At 39.5% G+C, this 18,760-nt stretch overlaps 1 protein-coding gene across 3 annotated transcripts in view; it reads right to left on the bottom strand.

Annotated features, from left to right (window-relative positions):
• Window positions 1-18,760, bottom strand: part of kiaa1549la (KIAA1549-like a) — a 58,581-nt gene that overhangs the window by 18,131 nt on the left and 21,690 nt on the right. For all 3 annotated transcript variants that reach the window (XM_061284119.1, XM_061284120.1, XM_061284121.1), the window contains exons 3-12: window positions 17,154-17,990; window positions 16,194-16,309; window positions 14,109-14,331; window positions 13,356-13,489; window positions 12,336-12,504; window positions 10,510-10,569; window positions 8,929-9,089; window positions 7,788-7,959; window positions 5,704-5,864; window positions 3,990-4,025 (exon numbers count right to left, since the gene is read on the bottom strand). In XM_061284119.1, coding sequence (XP_061140103.1) covers window positions 3,990-4,025; window positions 5,704-5,864; window positions 7,788-7,959; window positions 8,929-9,089; window positions 10,510-10,569; window positions 12,336-12,504; window positions 13,356-13,489; window positions 14,109-14,331; window positions 16,194-16,309; window positions 17,154-17,990 — 2,069 coding nt within the window. The remainder of the gene's footprint in view (window positions 1-3,989; window positions 4,026-5,703; window positions 5,865-7,787; window positions 7,960-8,928; window positions 9,090-10,509; window positions 10,570-12,335; window positions 12,505-13,355; window positions 13,490-14,108; window positions 14,332-16,193; window positions 16,310-17,153; window positions 17,991-18,760) is intronic.

Genomic DNA, 18,760 nt, shown 5'->3' with positions numbered 1-18,760 from the left:
AATTAGCACACTGGAAGTCAAGAATGAGTGCATCAAGAGAACAAAGAGGAGAACACAGATTTTCCTAAACCCTCTAATGCGCAGACACGTTCTTTGCACTGCTGCATTTCTCTGCCCTTACAGCACAGAGAAAAGAAAAGGACCGTCAGATCATTTTTATGTTGCACAACAAAGCAGACGAATCCCAGATTTTTTTTTTCGCCTTCCTTTTCTATTTCGAGCGACTCTAAAATGGGCTGCCTAATGTATTTGATGATGCATACTAAATCCTGAGAGCATGTGAGGTTAGGCAGCGTGGGCATCAGCCTGACAGCATTGTTAATAATTCATCCGTAATACACACCACTGTGCCATAAGCCAGCCTTAAAACACGCGGCTGAGTGTCAGGGAAATTGATACACACTCATGTAGACACATGCACACATTGATGAGAGCACTCACAACGGCATGAATATACAGTTACGGTTTGAGTGTTTGCACTCGACTAGCTTAAGTGTTGTGTGATGACTTTTCTGTGTGAAAAATACATGGAGATTGCAGACATGGGGTCTCTTGCTGTTCACAGGTCAATCTTTGAGTGTTTATGAAACAAACGACCAGTGTGCAAAAAAGGAGGGAGAAGTGTGAAGTTAAATGTGTCAAGCAATGTTTCCATTAACATACAACATATTAAATGCATAACCGCTATTTTCTTTTCTTAAGAAATGAAAAATAAAACTGGATAATAATAAGCGGGTTCAACACATTTTAGTTATCCAGTAAAACAGTTGCTTTAAACTGACAAACATGATTAATGAATGAAAAATTACTTAAATTAACTCATTAAAATCACACAGTTTTTGTTCAGTAGAATTATTCATTGTTTCATGTATTCATTTTCCAAACTGCTTAGGCTCACGAGGATCGCGGGCGTGCTGGAGCCTATCCCAGTTGTCTTTGGGCAGTAGCTGGGGTTCACCCTAAACTGGTCTCCAATCAATTGCAGGCCACATATAGACGAATAACCATGTATGTTTTTTGAATGTGGGAGGAAAGAAAATCACCCACGAAAACCCGTGCAGGCCACGTTAGAACATTCAAAGTCCACAAAGGAAGGCCGAAGCCGTAATCAAAGCCTGCACCAGTGAACTGTAAGGCGGTGATTCTAACCAGTGCACCATTGTGTTGCCCAGTAGAATTATAAAAATCAAATAAAAATAAAAACAACAACATCCTTACAAGCAAGCAATTTCTGAGACTTCTACATCTGGTAACATTAAGCACGGCCCACTCGTTACATTTTAGTTCCTGACTTCCTTGCTAGTCTCGTGATTTCATTGTGCCCTGCATAGAAGACAAACAGCGCCAGATGCATTTTGGAAATTTTCTCTATCATCAAGTTTCACTTTTAATTAACACAGTTAATTAATACATTGAATTTATGATATTTCCTATCCAATACAGTACAAATTGGAGATCAACCAGCATCTCAGAATAGATTGCGGCCAACCTCATTGATTCCACTCTATTTTAAGATGCAGTGAAATATAGTAAAAATAAAAAAAATTAAACATTAGTATGACATGCTTTTGCACGGCCAACCTATTAAGCACTGAATACTGGCAATGATGTGTACATCACTGAGTGAACGGTGTCATGTAAAAGCTGTCATGCATTACACAGGATATGGATTGGTGGAAAAATATAATGGATGATCATAACCTTGAAGAAGACATCTGACATTTCATGCTGTGTTTTCCACTGAAAGGTCTGTCTCTTTTAGTCACGGTGTGCGCTTTTCTAAATTAACTTTACCTCCTTGTTTTTGAACACCTACTGGAGCAGGCAAGAGAAAAGATGGGCCAGCATTTCTGAAAGGCATTATATTAAATGACGGAGATACTGACCACACAGAGTCAGCACTGCTGCATGACATGTTCTTGCATTCCTGACTTGCACTTATCTTCAAGCCTAATTTAAACTCAGATAGCAGCTTGATGAGATGCAGCAGATGAGCTATTCCCCCGGCAACTATATTGATTTAAATTTAGCACGATAAGGACCGAGAGCTGAAGCGCTCTGCAAAGTTACATGCAATAAACACGTGGTCACACACTCTTCCTGTGTCAAGCTGCTGTGTCAAATAACAAACTATAATAATAATAACTGTGTTGTCCCATATTTTATTGGTCCCTTTGATATCCCCATGACAACTTCCTTTCTGAAACCTCCACAGCTCACATTGGACATGCCATGTAGTATTCTGAGTGGTAAATTAGCTTCTTAATCATTGTGTATGTATAAGATGGATACAAATATATGCCATAGTGACCTTCAGCTACAATTGGTCGATTGATGTATGTAATGAAACGTAATTAAGGGTCAATGACAAATGTAAAAGGTACAATTCAGACAGGCAGCAGCCGCATAGATATCAAATCATAGAGCCTTTACTGCCGTGGGGACAACTCTGATGCCCCAGTTATAAAATTGCGCATGTGACTTGTATCATAGCTGCGTGTCTGATGTTTGTATCAACTCAATCCGTGATTTGCGTCATAATGAATGGAGCCAAACACAAACACTAGCTATTGTGTATCTCTGGCTTTGGCAACTAGCTCCCAAGAAAAAGAACCATTCAAGATAATCCATCCAGCATTTGCCGCCAGGACTATTTATCACTATGAGGCATATGCAATAAACACATTCATTTTCGGATTCACCTTGTTATACCATGAAAAATATTAGTACTAGCCTGTTTCAATGATGAAGTGATGATTTCCCACGGTGATTTTTTTTCTGTGAAAAGATTATTCCTCGTGCAAATAATCTGAATTTTTAATCAACTGTCGGTATTTAATTTTAATTTGCCACTAGCTCTTCCTGTACCAAATATCTGTGTGAAATGTTTATTTAATTTGAGCATGCTCCAGATCGAGAATGAACGATTAATAAAATAAATTGCTATATTGCTCTGCAATGTATTGTAAAACACAAAAGGAGTTATACCAAGTTCAACTTTTAGTGTCAATATTGACAGTCTTGACATTTTCATGCACTTGTCAATGTTACGCATGACAGTTTATTGCTTCCAATTTGTATTTGCCCCAATGGACAAAAGCGATATTACACTTCTGTGTGAGTGGAGTGACAGACTGAGGGAGAAAAAGACACACCAAACTACCGTATTCCTTACTCTGACTGCAAATCATGCCACATTGTCTCAGATTTCACTTTGAGTGATGAGGGTAAGAAATACTGACATAATTACTATATTAGCTTGCATCATTTTTACAAGAACAACTACTAACCTCTCTACCTGTAACTTTGTAAGCTTTTATCTTCAACCTGCAGAAACTGTCATGCCTTCTGGGGCTGCTTAATTTATAATGAGTAATTAAATGGACCTTCTAGGAAAATGTCTTGAATCAGGGGCATTAGCTGAAGCCAAGGTAGAATAAAACAACTGTTTTGAAAGGAAAGGAAGAAGCGAAAGGGCTAATAGGTGCAAATCAGTCTGGGCTGGTGACACAAATTTGCATCATTATTTAGAGCCTAGTTATTAGGCTTCCTTTTGTTGTTCATGTTTATGAGCATCGGTAAAAAATGGCTGGCTGCAGTCAGAACTAACCCCATTAGGCTACTTTTACAGATTCCGTGTTTAACCCAGCTTGTTGCCTCTAACCCGATAACTTTAAATCTTAAGGAACAAATTTACAGCCCTATTACAGTCACTTTCACATTTCTTCACGGCCACTTAAGATTGTCGCACGTCCTGGTGATCTGTCATGGTCGGTGAGGGGGATGGACCAAGCCATGATGAAACAGCAGCCACATGCACGATTTCAACCAGAAGCAACAAAAGCAGCCCAACATAGCAGTACACTAATCATTCATTCATCTTCCATACCGCTTATCCTCACGAGGGTCGCGGGCAGTACACCAATCAAATGACCAAAACATTCACTCAGCCAGACAGTGTTCAACTAATCCTAAATCTCAGACAGTACCTGGTGGTGGTAACTTCCCTCTCGTCGATATGAGGTCTGAACAGCAAAAAGTTGAAGGGAAAAGGTCAGGATGAGATTAAAGAATTTTATGACAGAATAAAACGGAAAATACAAGGTCAGGTGAAAGGGATGAAGGATAAACTTGAGTAGACAAGTTTGTCTTGGTTTTGTTTTTGGCAGATTCTTGACTTTGTTGTCAATTAAATAAATACTGCATCTGCTGATGTGGTGGCATCCTTTGCCATGAGCTCAGTATGTCAACGGGCACATATGGAAGATGTATTTTTTTAATTGCTACAAATAATTGTGACAAATAATTTAATCTGTTTCTGGCTACCCACCAAGTTTGAAATTTAAGGGGAAATAAACACCCAAAACCTCTTCACAAAAGTATTTTATGTGCAGAATAAAAATTAAGCAGCAAAATGCACTTTTGGCCATGGAATGTTCTCAAAATGAGCCCTTTGGCACTATGATGTCATTTCAGTCGACAGCAAGTGAAAATATGGCTGCCACTGCAATGGGTAGAAATGTTGGGATGCTTCTTAATTCATTTTCTACAATTCCATTTTAATCATAATGCAGTGCTTGGACTGGTGGGGCTGCATTGAAATATAATCTTAACAAATGTTTTTGTGTTGACTTCCCCTTTAAACAACCATGTAAATCCAGATTTTTTTTAATACTCTGAATCATACTGGATTGTGATTTAGCCCCCCCCCCCCCCCCCCCCACACACACACACACACACACTACCACCACCACAAAATTTATCTCCGCCCAATGGCTGAAGATCTGCCATTTTAAACATATGCGCCATTTTCAACAGAAGCACAATCATGTCAAAGTTAACATTAGTTTCTGACACCCGGCACATGCTTGACTATTTGAACAAAACCCAGAAATTCCAACCAGAGTAGATGTGAGGTGTGCTGTCATTCTTCACCCTTTGTGTATTTTGACGAAAGAATCTCACCTACCTTTAATTTAGGCTTGTGAATTGTTTTATATTGTGAAAAACAATAATACACTTCTGTTTTTAAAAAAGTATCCAGCTATCTGTATTCATCCATCGACTATCGCCAATCCTCCATATGGAGCTATCCGTATTTTTATGTGGTGGAAACGTTTACTTTTGTGTAAGTGTCAATATTATGTCAGTTCCACCTTAAAAACAATTTAGGCAGTCGTGCATTGGACTTCACATAGAAAAAAACAATATAGCCAAGTCAAACCGGTCAATAAAATCTATACAACCCACACCGTACATTTGAAATAAAGGATTTGTATTTAACCTCAAATGAACATGTTTGATTGCTATGATTTTAAAGGGCGAATATAACCCAAAGGTTCCCTTGCAGTGCAGTGATCCTTGCTCTTCTCCTCTCTGCTCATTAGTCTTTGCAACATGCATGATTAGCACCGACCAAGGGCTATTGGGCAGCGAGAAAAATAAATGAGCCAAGACCCACACAGATGGGATTCGGTTTTCCTGTCCTGAAGGGACAACTTAACACAATCACTTCTCGGTGTGACGTGTCACAAATCGGGGTTATGCAATATTTATAAATTGGGTACTGAAGCATGTTACAGCAAGTGATGATAAAACCTTTTCGATTATTATGAACCACCCCCGGAGTAGCTTCATCATTTTTAGGAAAAAAGGGAGCAATATGGAAATAACAGCTGGCATATGAAGATGAGTCTGACTTACCTTGGAGCGGCTTTTGAAGGTCCTGAAGGCCCCAGCTTTAAAGATGACCCTGTTTCTCTTACACAGAATGAAGACCACCATTCCGATTACCACCATCAGCAAGAACAGAGGTGTGAGGACAGCCATGAGCCACAAGTTGCTCTGCGGCATCTTCACCACAGCTGCACACAGAATAGAAGCCATCACTAGGGTTTGAAACTGGACTAACGTCAAACAGGAAAGGCAGCACCAGCAATTAGCTATTCAACTGATGACCAAGAAGAGTTTAGAGCACTTGCGGTATGCTTTTTACCCAAGTGAAAGTGAACTATCCGTGGCTGTGTATCTACCACTGGCCCTACCTAAGAGTAGAAACATTTATACATTCAGACAGCACTGTGGCACGTATCTGCTTTACAGCTGGAGGGTTCTGGAGTTGAATCTTGGCTAGGATGTTTCAAGTTGGCCGTGTTTATTCCAAGTACTGCATCACAGTCCAAAAACATGCACGGTGGATTAATTGGAAAATGGTCCAAAGCTTTGTGCACCACTCACCCAAGTCTTCACTGAGTATAATAATGTTGTGTAAATAAGTGTTTGTATGTTCTTAAAAAGTATTAGTAGTCCAATTAAAATACCTGGTATTACCTGGGCAAAGTATAAAGCTGAAGTATTTTGCGGAACGTCAGATGTCCGAATACAGATGCTGATCAGGACTTTGTGAAAGCAGTGTGAATGAGGCAAATGACATTCCTCACAAAGAGAAGGGCAGATTGTTGGTAAGGCTCCAGTTAGCTAATTATAGATTCTCAGAAAGTGAGGGGGAGAAAATAGGTGTGAGGGAACATGAAGTGCTCTTCAGATGCTTCAGTATGAACAACATTCAGCAAACATGAACAACACAATTTCCCCTAAAAGCAAATCCAAAGCAACTTGAACAACTGCTGAAACTGTTGAGTTGTGATGCAAATGAGCCAAACAACATGGTTTATTTTCTTAGTACTACTCAAAACTATCCACAAATTCCAAAATTTGAAAAGTCCTTCTAGACATAAACAGTACATACTCAGTACAAGGTCAAACATCCTTCAAAGCAATGAAGCTCCTGGCCTTATAATCAACAACAAAATGGTGTTCAGATTTAATTGCGGTTGGCACACTCTCCATTCAATTCCATGCCATAGAGCCATCTTTCAAATTCTGTTATCAGTGTGCCCTTTCATTGAACCTTCTTTACTTCCAATACACACAGTGCCAATGCAGGGCAGGCTCAAGTTAGTCCTTAATCATTTCTGATTTCCTCCCCCCTCCTCTCCATCTGTTTATGCTCATGTTATATTAATGTACAGTATGGTCCTAACACTGCTGTTGTTTTGTGTTTTCTACCAAACAACCCAAAATCCTGCCACTGGCTTCAAGTTAGAGACATTCTTCATTTGATGTACATTTGAGCAGAACTCATGTATTTCTGCTGCATTTCCTCTTATTTCAGCCTCTCAAATGTGAATAAGTATTGATTTGCTTTGTCCTCTGTGAAAGCAAATAAATTCCCTTTGCGTTTTTCAGTAAAACAAGACATTCATAGACATGAGCTTGTACTTAACAGCTTGACATTTCTGTCTTTTTTCTGATGATTCAATTCAAACACCACAAAGAACCCAATTGGAAATTTGAAATACTCTGAAGCCCACCGGATAATAAACGCATGAGACAAGGGTTGATTATTCTTAAATATACAGTATAGCTTTCACAACCAAAATTAGAGTATGTGATCATTAGGATGTTAATAAGTCCAATTCAAATGTTTTAAACTTTCATGTAAATGTGAATTATCCATTAGCAAAACCTTAATAATAATTACAGGACAAACATCTTGGAGGCATTATACTGTGTCTGTGTGTGTGTGAGTAGCGTGTTATACAGCTCACTGTTTTGTGTTTTTAAAACATATATTGTATTGCAGTACTCCATAAGTAATGAAAAGTAATCAAATTTCATTATTTTAATCTAACAATACGACATTCTTTTTAACAGATAATTATTAACTCAAAAAACATTTTTAAAATAACCCTCTCAACTCTGAAATAAATAAATCCAAAACTTACGTTCAGCCTGCACTTGCACAAAGTAACCCAGAGTCAGTGCCATGGTCTGGGAATCCAAACTGCTCAGCGTTTTAGCGGCTGTGGTTCCAGTGATGGGTGCTCCATTCATTTGTGCGTAATACGTCATCTCCGCTGAGTTCTTGGGACCAGGCAGCCGGCGCATGCTTACCATCTGAGAAAGGACAACAAAGGGAAAATCTTGCATTATTGTTTGTTATCTACAACATGGCCACACTGACAAAATCCAAGTCTTTGTTTTAATTAGATTGAACAAGTCAACATTCAAAATGGGTTTTCTGTGTTAGGATAGCAATACTTGAAGAAGTCAGGTGCTTTGCTGGAAGCTGCTATTTATTTTCATCAGAAGCGAGAGAAAATTGTATCTGTACACCACTGAATTGTATAAAGCTGGCAGTTTGATTTTGTCAACAGGGCCTGTGACATTTGCTGGATGTCCCTCTGTACGCATCTCCCTCTTTTGTCTTTGTCGTTACGTAGCAAAAAAATCAGTCATCTGTGACTTCCCATAAAAACTTGAGTGTGTATAAAGCATAACACACCCAGGAGAAGACAATTCTTATCGTAATTTGCACAACATGCAGCTGACAAAATTTACAATGGACCTTTGAGGTCCATTTATCTACCAGCTTTGAAGGAGTGGCATAATTTCATCTCGCTGATTCACAATGTGGCAAATTGGGCATCTACCTGATACATACATATATATACCGTAATTTTCGGACTATAAATCACGTTTTTTTTCATAGTTTGGGTGGGGGGGCGACTTATACTCAGGAGCGATTTATATACATATATATGTTTTTTTTCACTTTTTGGGGCATTTTATGGCTGGTGCGACTTATACTCCGGTGCGACTTATAGTCCGAAAATTACGGTATATGTATATTTATGATGTACAGTATACTGCCAGTATTCTGACATAGTCATTACAACAATCATGGATCAAAATTTATTTACGGCGATGGGGGAGGGGGGGGGGGGGTCCCTTCTATCTATCTATAAAAAGCCCTTGCCAAGTAATTATGAGTAATCAGCAGAAATTTTTATTTTGTCCATTATACAATATAGTATTTGATGTAGCTATTACAAAATGAACTTGAATATCAATATCAGCACTCACCTGTACGGTGTAGCCCCCAACAGTTGTTGCACGCTTGGACCGAAAGGTTTGAGAGCCCTGCCGACCAGCTACATGGAAGAGCTCAGCCAGCCGCTGTTCCATCAAGCTGGCAAAGCTGTGGTAGTTGGCCTCCAGAGAAGACTTGTCCACATCCTGGATCACTGAGTGCACACGCACAAGGATAAGGCGTGGGTTTAGGGAATAAAGGTCACTCAAGAGGCACAGAAAAGGGATGAAAATAATCATATAAGCTAAGCGACAACCATAGGAGCAAGGTAACAATAAGGAGGGGGACATTGATTTAGCCACAGAATATTTCCGTCAAAGCTGAATCGATGTAACGGTGAAAATCTACTTCACACAGATGCATAAACACAAAAGGACAAGCAAGCATGAGTGGATCAATCCAGTGCATCTTCAACTATATCCAACAAGAGTTAAGTCAGACACAAACACACTTCCGCATCATTCACACTGGGCCCTGATGTGATGTGAAGCGATCTTTCCCTCTGACCAACCTGTGAATTAAACATCAATAGCATTTTCGCTCAAATAGGGCACCTAAAGACACGCTGCGCACTGTAAAGTGTAAGCCAGCACGCAAGAAAGGCCTTGAGAGAGGTTGTTAAGACAAATCACTTTTTCACTCTGTCCCATTAGGTTATGCTGAGTAGGTTTGTATTTGGTTTTGCTCACATTGCGTGTTAAAATGGCATGAACTGGTGAGGTTGTGCTCGGCCCACATTCAAGCAAGCTGACATCTCACCCACAGCATCTGCTGAGGCTGACTACACCTTAAACACTTAAAGCCATACACAAGAAATGGCTATTCAAGGTACTGAATGTTTAACTTGTTTATGAGATACATGCACAAATATTTGGCTAATCCATTGAAAAATCAAGTTAAATAGGCCGGGCTGGACAGAATATCTTTCTTGTAAAACATTGTAACTGCAATGTACGTTATTGTTATACTCACAGAAACGTTTTGAAACAAGTCTGGGAGAAGGGGCAGACTTACTGAACAAATAAAAACACAACCACACAGCCAAAACAAAAGAAAGGACAACCACGATTAATGGAGTTATTGTCGGCATATTGACGGCTGTTGAATTTAAATTGTTTGTAGCGACCAGCTCTCGAGGCACTTTGTGAATGGCAATTTTCTTTCTATATTTTAATGTTCACTTAGCAATGTTTGGGTAATTTCCTTGGTCTTTTTAAATGAAAAAGAAAATGTGTGTTTGTTGGTTTGTGAGAGTGAGAGCATGGGAGGAGAGAGAGAGAGAGAGAGAGAGAGAGAGAGAGAGAGAGAGAGAGAGAGAGAGAGAGAGAGAGAGAATTTGATTTGGTTGAATATACAAATTGCAGAATTGTTTATCCCTGAAATTGTTTTTGACAATATTGTATTGTGCAACACTCTCCTGGTTCAAACAGAATTTTCATAGGAGTTCGAACGTGACTAAACTAAACCCAACTTAACCAACATACAAAATAAATGCAAGTAAAGAAAGAAGGCATACAACAGAAGGGAAAGCCAGTAGAGTGTGACATAAAAAAGTTGTATACAGCACAATTTACCTGTTATGACCCAATAGCTCCTGGTTGCAGTGGACGTGTTGAGATTGTGGTATTCAAGGGCTGAAGGAAAAGCAGACAGTTAAACAACGTCAAGTAATTCTTGATGATAAAACTTGAAACTGGATTGTGTGGAATTGAGTCCAAAGCTATAAACTACAGTCGGTTGCATTCTTCAAATCTCTACCTGAGTATTCCAGCAAGTTTTTGTACTGGGCTGACTGAGAGTAAATTCAGAAGTGGATCGGTATTTTTGAAAACAAAAACATCAGCATTTTATTCTGTTCTTTTTACTTTTGTGTGGGTGTAAATTCCCAATACAACTTTGAATTCAAACTCTCTGCTCAATTACACACATCCTTATGATAGAAAAGGAGAATTCAAAGATTCTTGATCTTATTTTTGCTGTGCCCATTCTGTTGCGTAACTGACAATACTTTCACTTCTGTGTTACTTTGTGTTGCTGCTTTGGTTTTGTCAGATTTTGCCCGAGAGGTGGTTGTACACCCTGAACGGATCATCAGCCAGCCAGTCGTCATTTACATTTACACCTAAGGCAAATTTTGACTTCACTTAACCTAACTTGCATATTTTTAGAATGTGGAAGGACATACCCACAGAAAACCCATGCACGGAGACCATACAGATTTTTTTTGCTAAAATATTAATTTTACAAACATTAAATGTAAACTGACCAATAACAAGAATTACAATCAACAAATGTATTAAATGCATATAAAAATGTATAATTTCCTTCTAAACCGCATCGTGTTTGTTTCCCACTTCATCTAACCCCAGTCTCGCTCCACAACCATTTCATCCTCTGCTTGTTTACTTATCACTCCATTCCATCTTTTGCATTCATTGCTTAAGTTTGTCACTTTTGCCCTTCAAACTATAAATCCATAAATCTATATTTTGCCTCCTGATACAATCAAACGTAGCATTTTTCTGGAATTTGTACTTACTACAGTGTGGTGAAGCAGTACTGGCAACAACAATGTAACAGGTATTTAATCATAAACTAGGTCATGAATCATTCACTGCCCTGCAGTGGACTCAGTGCCTCTCAGCAGGCATCCTCCATATGCAGAAAAAGGCTGTCTGAGCCCAGCAGCATCCCGGGAAAAAGAATGAGTAGAATACCAACTGTTATGTAATAAATATAAAATTTGCATAATTAAAGCAGTCTTGCATGGGTCCAGTGCTCTGCTACAAAAACAAGCAGAAGTTGCTTCATCTTTTTGGCCACTACATTTTAATAAATTGACTCGTGTAAGACACCATTTAACCCCATATTTCAACTCCAATAGTATCAGTACACTGCTAATAGTTACATATTTCTCAAATGGCAATTTCTCCTTCAAAGAATATGACTCTTCAAAGAATATCACTAGCTTTAGCGCATTTCCCCCCCTCAGGATTCAAGTCGAGTGTGGTGCGCAATAAAATATTAAAAGATAAAAGAAAGCATGTAGTTTGCCTAAACTCTGTCAGATCCTTTTTGACATATACAAATACATATAATATGATTATTCCACTAAATACACAGTGGAAGATAGAGGCTTGCACATCCGCCTCACAGTGAAATACAATTGGCTGGCATTTCAGTTTGGACTTCTTCCATGAGAAGTTAGAATTCCGAAGCTTTGTGCACAAATGATAGCTCAAATATTACCAGCTCATTTACAACATTGGCGTGACAGGAACCTAAGTGATTACACGGCCCTAATTCAACAATAAAATAGATTTTTTAAATTGATTTGGGAATTTCTTGTATGTATGTGGTAGGCTGAATAATGACAATGCAGCATTGTGTGTTTACGTACGCTCAGCAATGACCAGAGGAGGGTAGAACAGAAAGTAGCCCACCAACTCAGCCGTGAGTTGGTTGAGGAGGCCGCTCGAAATGGTACCGTTGAGTTCGGTGTCCTGGTTCTTGACCACATACACCAGCGAGACAGATGGGGAGCCCGGTTCCTGGGCCACACTTTGGATCTGAAGATCACCATACAAATGGTCATTGTAAGGTATGTGACCTGCCATGAATGCACATTAATGACATTTTGTCTTAATCCAGCCACACACATAAACTGGTCTCAATGAGCCACTGAGAGTAAAAGTGAAACATTGTACAGAATGTCTATGTTGTCTATAAAGATTGCATAACGGAGCTCTGGTCATACGTCCCCCTAAATGGAACCTTTGTGGTGTTCAGGAAATAATGAAACTGAATCATCACAGGAAAGTGGGCTGTACTAGGAATTCCCATCAGATTGGGCCAGGCATGTAAATATTTCAGAAGATGAATAATAAATGCTTCTTATATCCACCACTGCTGTCCTATGTATGTACTGTACTGCATATCCATGTTAACCAGGGGATAAGTGATAGCGGACAGAAGAAAGTGGAAAAAGAGCAAAGAACTTTGACTGGTTTTACTAAACAACTATGGTAAAATAGACCTGTATTGTCTAGTCAAATCAGAGAATTGCACAAAACTTTGCTTTGGTTTAAATTGTTATTGCCAGTAAATTACCGTATTTTTCGGACTAAAAGTCGCTCCAGAATAAACTGCACAAAATGCACAATAAAGTGAAAAAAAACATATAGAAATCGGTCCTGAGTATAAGTCGCCCCCTCACCCAAACTATGAGAAAAAATGCGACTTATAGTCCGAGAAATACGGTAAGACAGATACTCGCGCACTCACATAGTGATTAAGGGAAACCGGCATCAACAAAACTGTACCATTGGAAAAAGTTCCAAATGATGTTTCACGACATCAAACATCTGATTTGCACGCTACATTCACATCTGTGTGATGTTAGGCTAAAACCATGCACTACCTCCACAGTGAGCTTGCTGTAGGTCTCGAGCACTTTGTCCTGAGCTTCGTCAAAGGCACTCTCCAGTCTCTGCTCAAGCATCTGGACGAAACTGCAAGAGTAGACGTTGTCTGTGGGGCCAACAAATCTCAAAACTGCAGAAAGAAGACGAAAAAGTGTTTGAGTATGTTGTATGGAAAATGTTATAATTTGCTGTGAACTTTTTCATGTTATGTAGTGAGATGTTGTTTCTACCTCAAAATGTGAACTAAAGAACAAGGTCACATGCAGCTAAAATATCTCGCCAAGTATCTCTTTGCTTGATATCCTGCTGTTAATCACACAGATTCTCTTTTTGATCCCCATCCCAGTAGATTCCAGGCACAAGCTGCTGTTTGGCATGAACAAATGTGTTTTCTTAAGAAGCTGCTTGGTTAAATGGCCAATTTTACTTTGCTTTGAATCACGGGAGTTTCCATTGGATTTAGGGTATCAAAGCGGGAGTTTCCATTGGATTTAGGGTATCAAAGACTGAAGGGGAACAGACATAATGAACAAATCCTATTTCTAGCTCTGCTTTTCTCTTCCCCACTGCTCTCTCTCTCTCGCTCTCTCTCTCTCTCTCTCTCTCTCTCTCTCTCTCTCTCTCTCTCTCTCTCTCTCTCTCTCTCTCTCTCTCTCTCTCTCTCTCTCTCTCTCTCTCTCTCTCTCTCTCTCGCACTTATATAAATTCATATAAATATGTATGCATGTGTAAAATAGGTGTAAAATTACCTGTTTTCAGCTGCAGGTGAATACTTGGGATGGGCAGCCATGTTGCCACAGGAATCAGAACTGCTTTAACCAATGGTGTGTGCTGCCTGATGTCAGACAGCAGCCTGTCAAAGCCATAAACACTAAGTGCTTCAACCACAATAGAAGAAATATAGACGGTTTTGACACCAGTCACATAGTAAACCAGTGTCACGTTACGTGGGTTGCAGTCATCATGTTCCACCTGTAAAAAAAAAAAAAAAAAGCAAATGTTTTTACAATTTGCATAATGATCAAAAACTCAGGTTCTGCATATTTTTCAGTTTGCACACCACATTTACAACAGAAAAGATAAAGAAAGTATTTCTACTGTCCTTTTCCTTTCATTATTAAAGACTTTAAAGACCGCAGGCAAACACACAAACAAATCGCATCACTTCAACCCTCACAGCTACTGGCTATAGACATGCACGAGGCATGCCTAATGATCAGTTTGCCATTTTAATACTAGTTATACTGGGTTTGGTAAATTATTTTGACAAATGTTGTAATTCCTGTGCGGTGTGCGTCTCTAATTCCTCAGAGAGCAGGGTGTCCGATCTATGCAAGGGGAGGGTGCACCGCTGTGAGAGTGATCAAAGGATCCTGGTCATGCAAAGCAGTTTATCTCCTTCCCTTTAAATCCAATGCTGTCTGCACCGTGAAGTGGGCACTTGTAGACTGCCCTTAGCTTTCTATCATTCACTTGCTCCAAGCAGAGTTGACACTCCCCAAAAATATAAATTATAACAATACAGTGCTCTTTGCAGCACTTGAGGAATCCCTTAAAAGCCAAATTTCCTAGGGGGAGTTTGAAGCTCTCTCAACATTTATTATTTCAGAGTTTCTAACCATTGCTGATGCTCTGTTCCCTGATTAGCAGTTTATGAACATGTTTAAAGAGAATAAATCCTTATTATGAGCTTCTGCATGTGTACACCGACATTTTTGGGAGCAGGTGGTTAAGCCAGAAAAAACGGCATCCATTGTTTGTGCTTAATCAGTATATTCATTTTTAATCAAATAAGGTAACTTATCAAACTGAAAAAAATAGATGAATAAAGGAAAAAAAAACAATCACAAATATTCAAACTCTACAGTGAAACTGCTCTGTGTAAAGTCAAATTCTTTCTGTAAAATGCAATTATATTTACGAAGAAGGTCGTTCAGCAAGTTAAAATGAGATGGCGTCTAGAAGATTTTAAGACCTTACTCTGGTTTGCTTCTGTCTTGCTCACTGGCAGGAGAATGTTAGAATCTTTCACAAATGAGAAAAAAGCTTTTGAAAGTTGACTCTTGAGCAATAATTAAAATAACAATACATAATATAGGAAAATAGCTAAATCACATCTTCCAATTCCATTTTTTCCAGTATTGTATATGTTTATTTCTACGTTCAAATGTGCTACTTGAGATTCTACTGCAAGATGTTTGGGGCCAACCTTTTTTTCACCAGCAATCACGTCAAAGTATTGAACATTTTTAATTGAAACTAACGAACTTGTCAAACATGAAGGTAACAGTAAAACATCGGGCCAATTGCCACATAGTGTTTTCAAGAGGTGTAATGTTAAGTATGGTGGTTACTTTTGCCCTCGACACTGTTAGAGATTCCACAAATGCTGCCTTTACTTGTCTGTCTCATGCTGCAGGTCAGAGTAGACCTGCAGGCTGCAGCACTTTGGTTTGGCAGCCGGCCCTCAGCACTGCATGACAACTAATAGGTGGAGGAGGGGTGAGGAGAGGGCTTGTGTGCACCCCGATTCAGCCATGGGCACATTTCTCTCTCAACAACGCAAATACTGTGAATGCCCATCAGATATCAAAATAGTTTGAGGGGAATTGATTACATAGAGGCATATTTTTATTTTTTAATATTGATGATTAAAGAAAGCAAAAAAGCTCAGGCAGAAAGGGCAATTATCTTATCCATCCATCCATCCGACTGCTTACCTCTTTTTTTCTTAAATCTATGGACTGACTAGACAAAGATGTCGTTCTGGCGATTAACATTCAGGCGCAAGTGATTGACTTTCTAGTAGAAGTGAATATGTAAGACAGACTGACCTGTGCAAAAGCAGTAGAGTCATTCAGGGCTTTCTGCAGGGCGTGACTTAGTCCTTTCACTAGATTCTGTTTGAGGACAAGGTCGAGTCGGTTTTTCCGAACCTCAATGGACATAACTGTCAAAGAAGAAATTATTTTGTTATTATTTGCATATTTTGTTTTAACACAGTCTGTAGGCAAATTTGATCTTCGATATCTCAAAGTTAGGCTTGAGTGCGTTGAGTATGAAATGCCAACGTATTTTATGCACACTAGAAATTACAGTCACCAGCTTCAGTTTTTTTTAATGTCCTGGGAAAATGTGTCCTTGTTTAGTGCATGTTTTAATTAATCTGAGTGCAGGTAATTACATCTTGAACCCATAATAGGTACACCAGGTCTGAGCAGCTGAAAGGGCATTGTACCTGTTTGTCATAACTTCATTATAATTTCTACCAGAAAATGGTTAAAACCTGTCTCCGTGGCGGATATTAATTGTTTGCCCACGGGGATACTAATCTAATCTGAGTTTTGAAAGAACTATATATTCAAAATGGAGCAACATATAATCCACATCTAACATGATCTTACTTGAGCGTGTAGATCAGAGGTGTCAAACTCAAGGCCCAGGGGCCAGATACGGCCCGCCACATCATTTTATGTGGCCCTCGAAGACAAATTGTGCATCAAATTCGTGTGTCATTACTAGAATTGCAAATTGTCTTCACTTTTAATAATATATTTGTTTCATATATTTGACCAGTTCTTACTCCTCTGATTTGAAAACGAGTTTTTTGTCATTTTGTTTTGTAGCTTTAATTGTATATAATGAGGTGCTCATACATTTATTTGGGTTGACAGTCATAATGGCACTCCGAAAGAAGGTGTGACTACAATGCGGCCCGCGAAAAAAACGACATTATGTGATGCTTAAATGATTATACAAAATTAAATTCAGCGGTAAAAAAACAAGTTCTTTACCTGTTTTGACCCAGTACTTCTCAGTGATGTTGCATGGTAAAGGACCTTCCTCTGTAATAGTGCTGCTTGGCTGCTCTGGAGTTGTAGTTGCGAGTGGTGTAGTTTGGGCTGGGATCAACACTGTAGTTGGTGTAGTTGTTTGTGCAGTTGTTGCTAAGGTGGTAGTGGTGGTGGTGGCATCGGTGGTGGTAGTGGTAGGGGCGGTGGTTGTGTCTGGAGTAGTAGTTGCAGGTGTGGTGGTAGTCATTACTGTGGTGGGTGGAGCAGATGTCGTAGTGGTTGGGGTTGTTGTAGTAGTTGTGGTGGTAGTAGTGATGGTGGTAGTTGCAGGCTGAGTCATAACTTCTGTGGTTGCTTCCTGGCTCGATGATGGCTGAACGATTACAGCGTCGGTGATATTTGAGGAAACTTTTACAGTGACATCTGTGGTCACCGCTGGTGCTGTAACAGCAAGTGTGCTCACAGTAGAAACGGTCACTAAGGACTTTGTTGTCGTCAGGGTTTCCACCTGAACGCTATCGTCGGTCAAGTTGTTCAGGTTTGTGGCGAGTGAAGCCACGGTAGACACCGGAGGCGTATTCGCTCTCACAATGGTGCTTGAGGTGGTGGTGGTTGACAGAGTGCTTGTGGTATTTTTGATAGCAGTTGCGTTATGAGGGGAAGTTCTGGTGCGCACCGGCATAGTGGTGTTCCATTGATGGGTGGAGAAAGGGCTGGTGACATTTCCTGGAAGTGTGATGTCATGGTCACCCACTGTGGACAAAAGAGACTCAGGAACCGTGGGGAGATCCCAAGCTGGCAAGCTACTCATTGACGCCTCTGTAGGCTGAACAGCATCTGCATCAAAAACAATTTCAAAAACTGCTTTATTTCAATATTTTTGAGATATCTCGTTTACAAAGAGCAAGTGGGCAATAATGCAGCTTTGGTCCAGACCAGAAGGCAAACAAAGTACACATGTGCACAGAGCCTAAATGAACTGCCTAAACTGGTGTGCATGTAAAAATCACGAGGATCAGTCCTGAGGCTATATTATTATAAGGATGCGGGAAATTAGCATATTTTACCCTCATGGGAAAGAAGCAATGCCACTTGAATAAAATGGAGATGAAAACATATGCAAGATACTCTCATCGAAAAACAAATAAATCTCATATTTGAGCAAAAAGAGAAGATGAAGATGTGCTTATCACCATAGAACAAATTTTTGACACGATGAAATCCACTTTCAAAGCGGAAGCCCCAGATGAATTGTAATGGAAAGGACTGAGGCGTTTTATCTCGGAACACATAATGCATGCCAATGGAAGGAAAAGAAAATGTTGGGAGGACAAGAAGGTTCCCTGCAAGGTTGGTTTGCACTGTGACTATCTTTTGATAAGTGAACGCTGTTTGAATACAATTTGAGTCACTCAATGTCAAACAAAGTCAATCCAGTTTTCTATAATGCAAAACTATTCTGAACTGACAATCATTTATCATTTTTGGTGACATGCGAGAGGGGTCGGGGTGTCGCAGGATACAAAAGGGGAGCTTAGTCAGATTGTGTGACATCCAATTTCCTACTTGAGCATGATGCCCAACTTAGATTGTTTTGTGCTTGTACA

The sequence above is a fragment of the Syngnathus typhle genome, linkage group LG7 (assembly GCF_033458585.1).
Source record: "Syngnathus typhle isolate RoL2023-S1 ecotype Sweden linkage group LG7, RoL_Styp_1.0, whole genome shotgun sequence".
NCBI classification, from domain to species: Eukaryota; Metazoa; Chordata; class Actinopteri; order Syngnathiformes; family Syngnathidae; genus Syngnathus; species Syngnathus typhle.
This window is presented reverse-complemented; position numbering and strand designations above follow the sequence as displayed.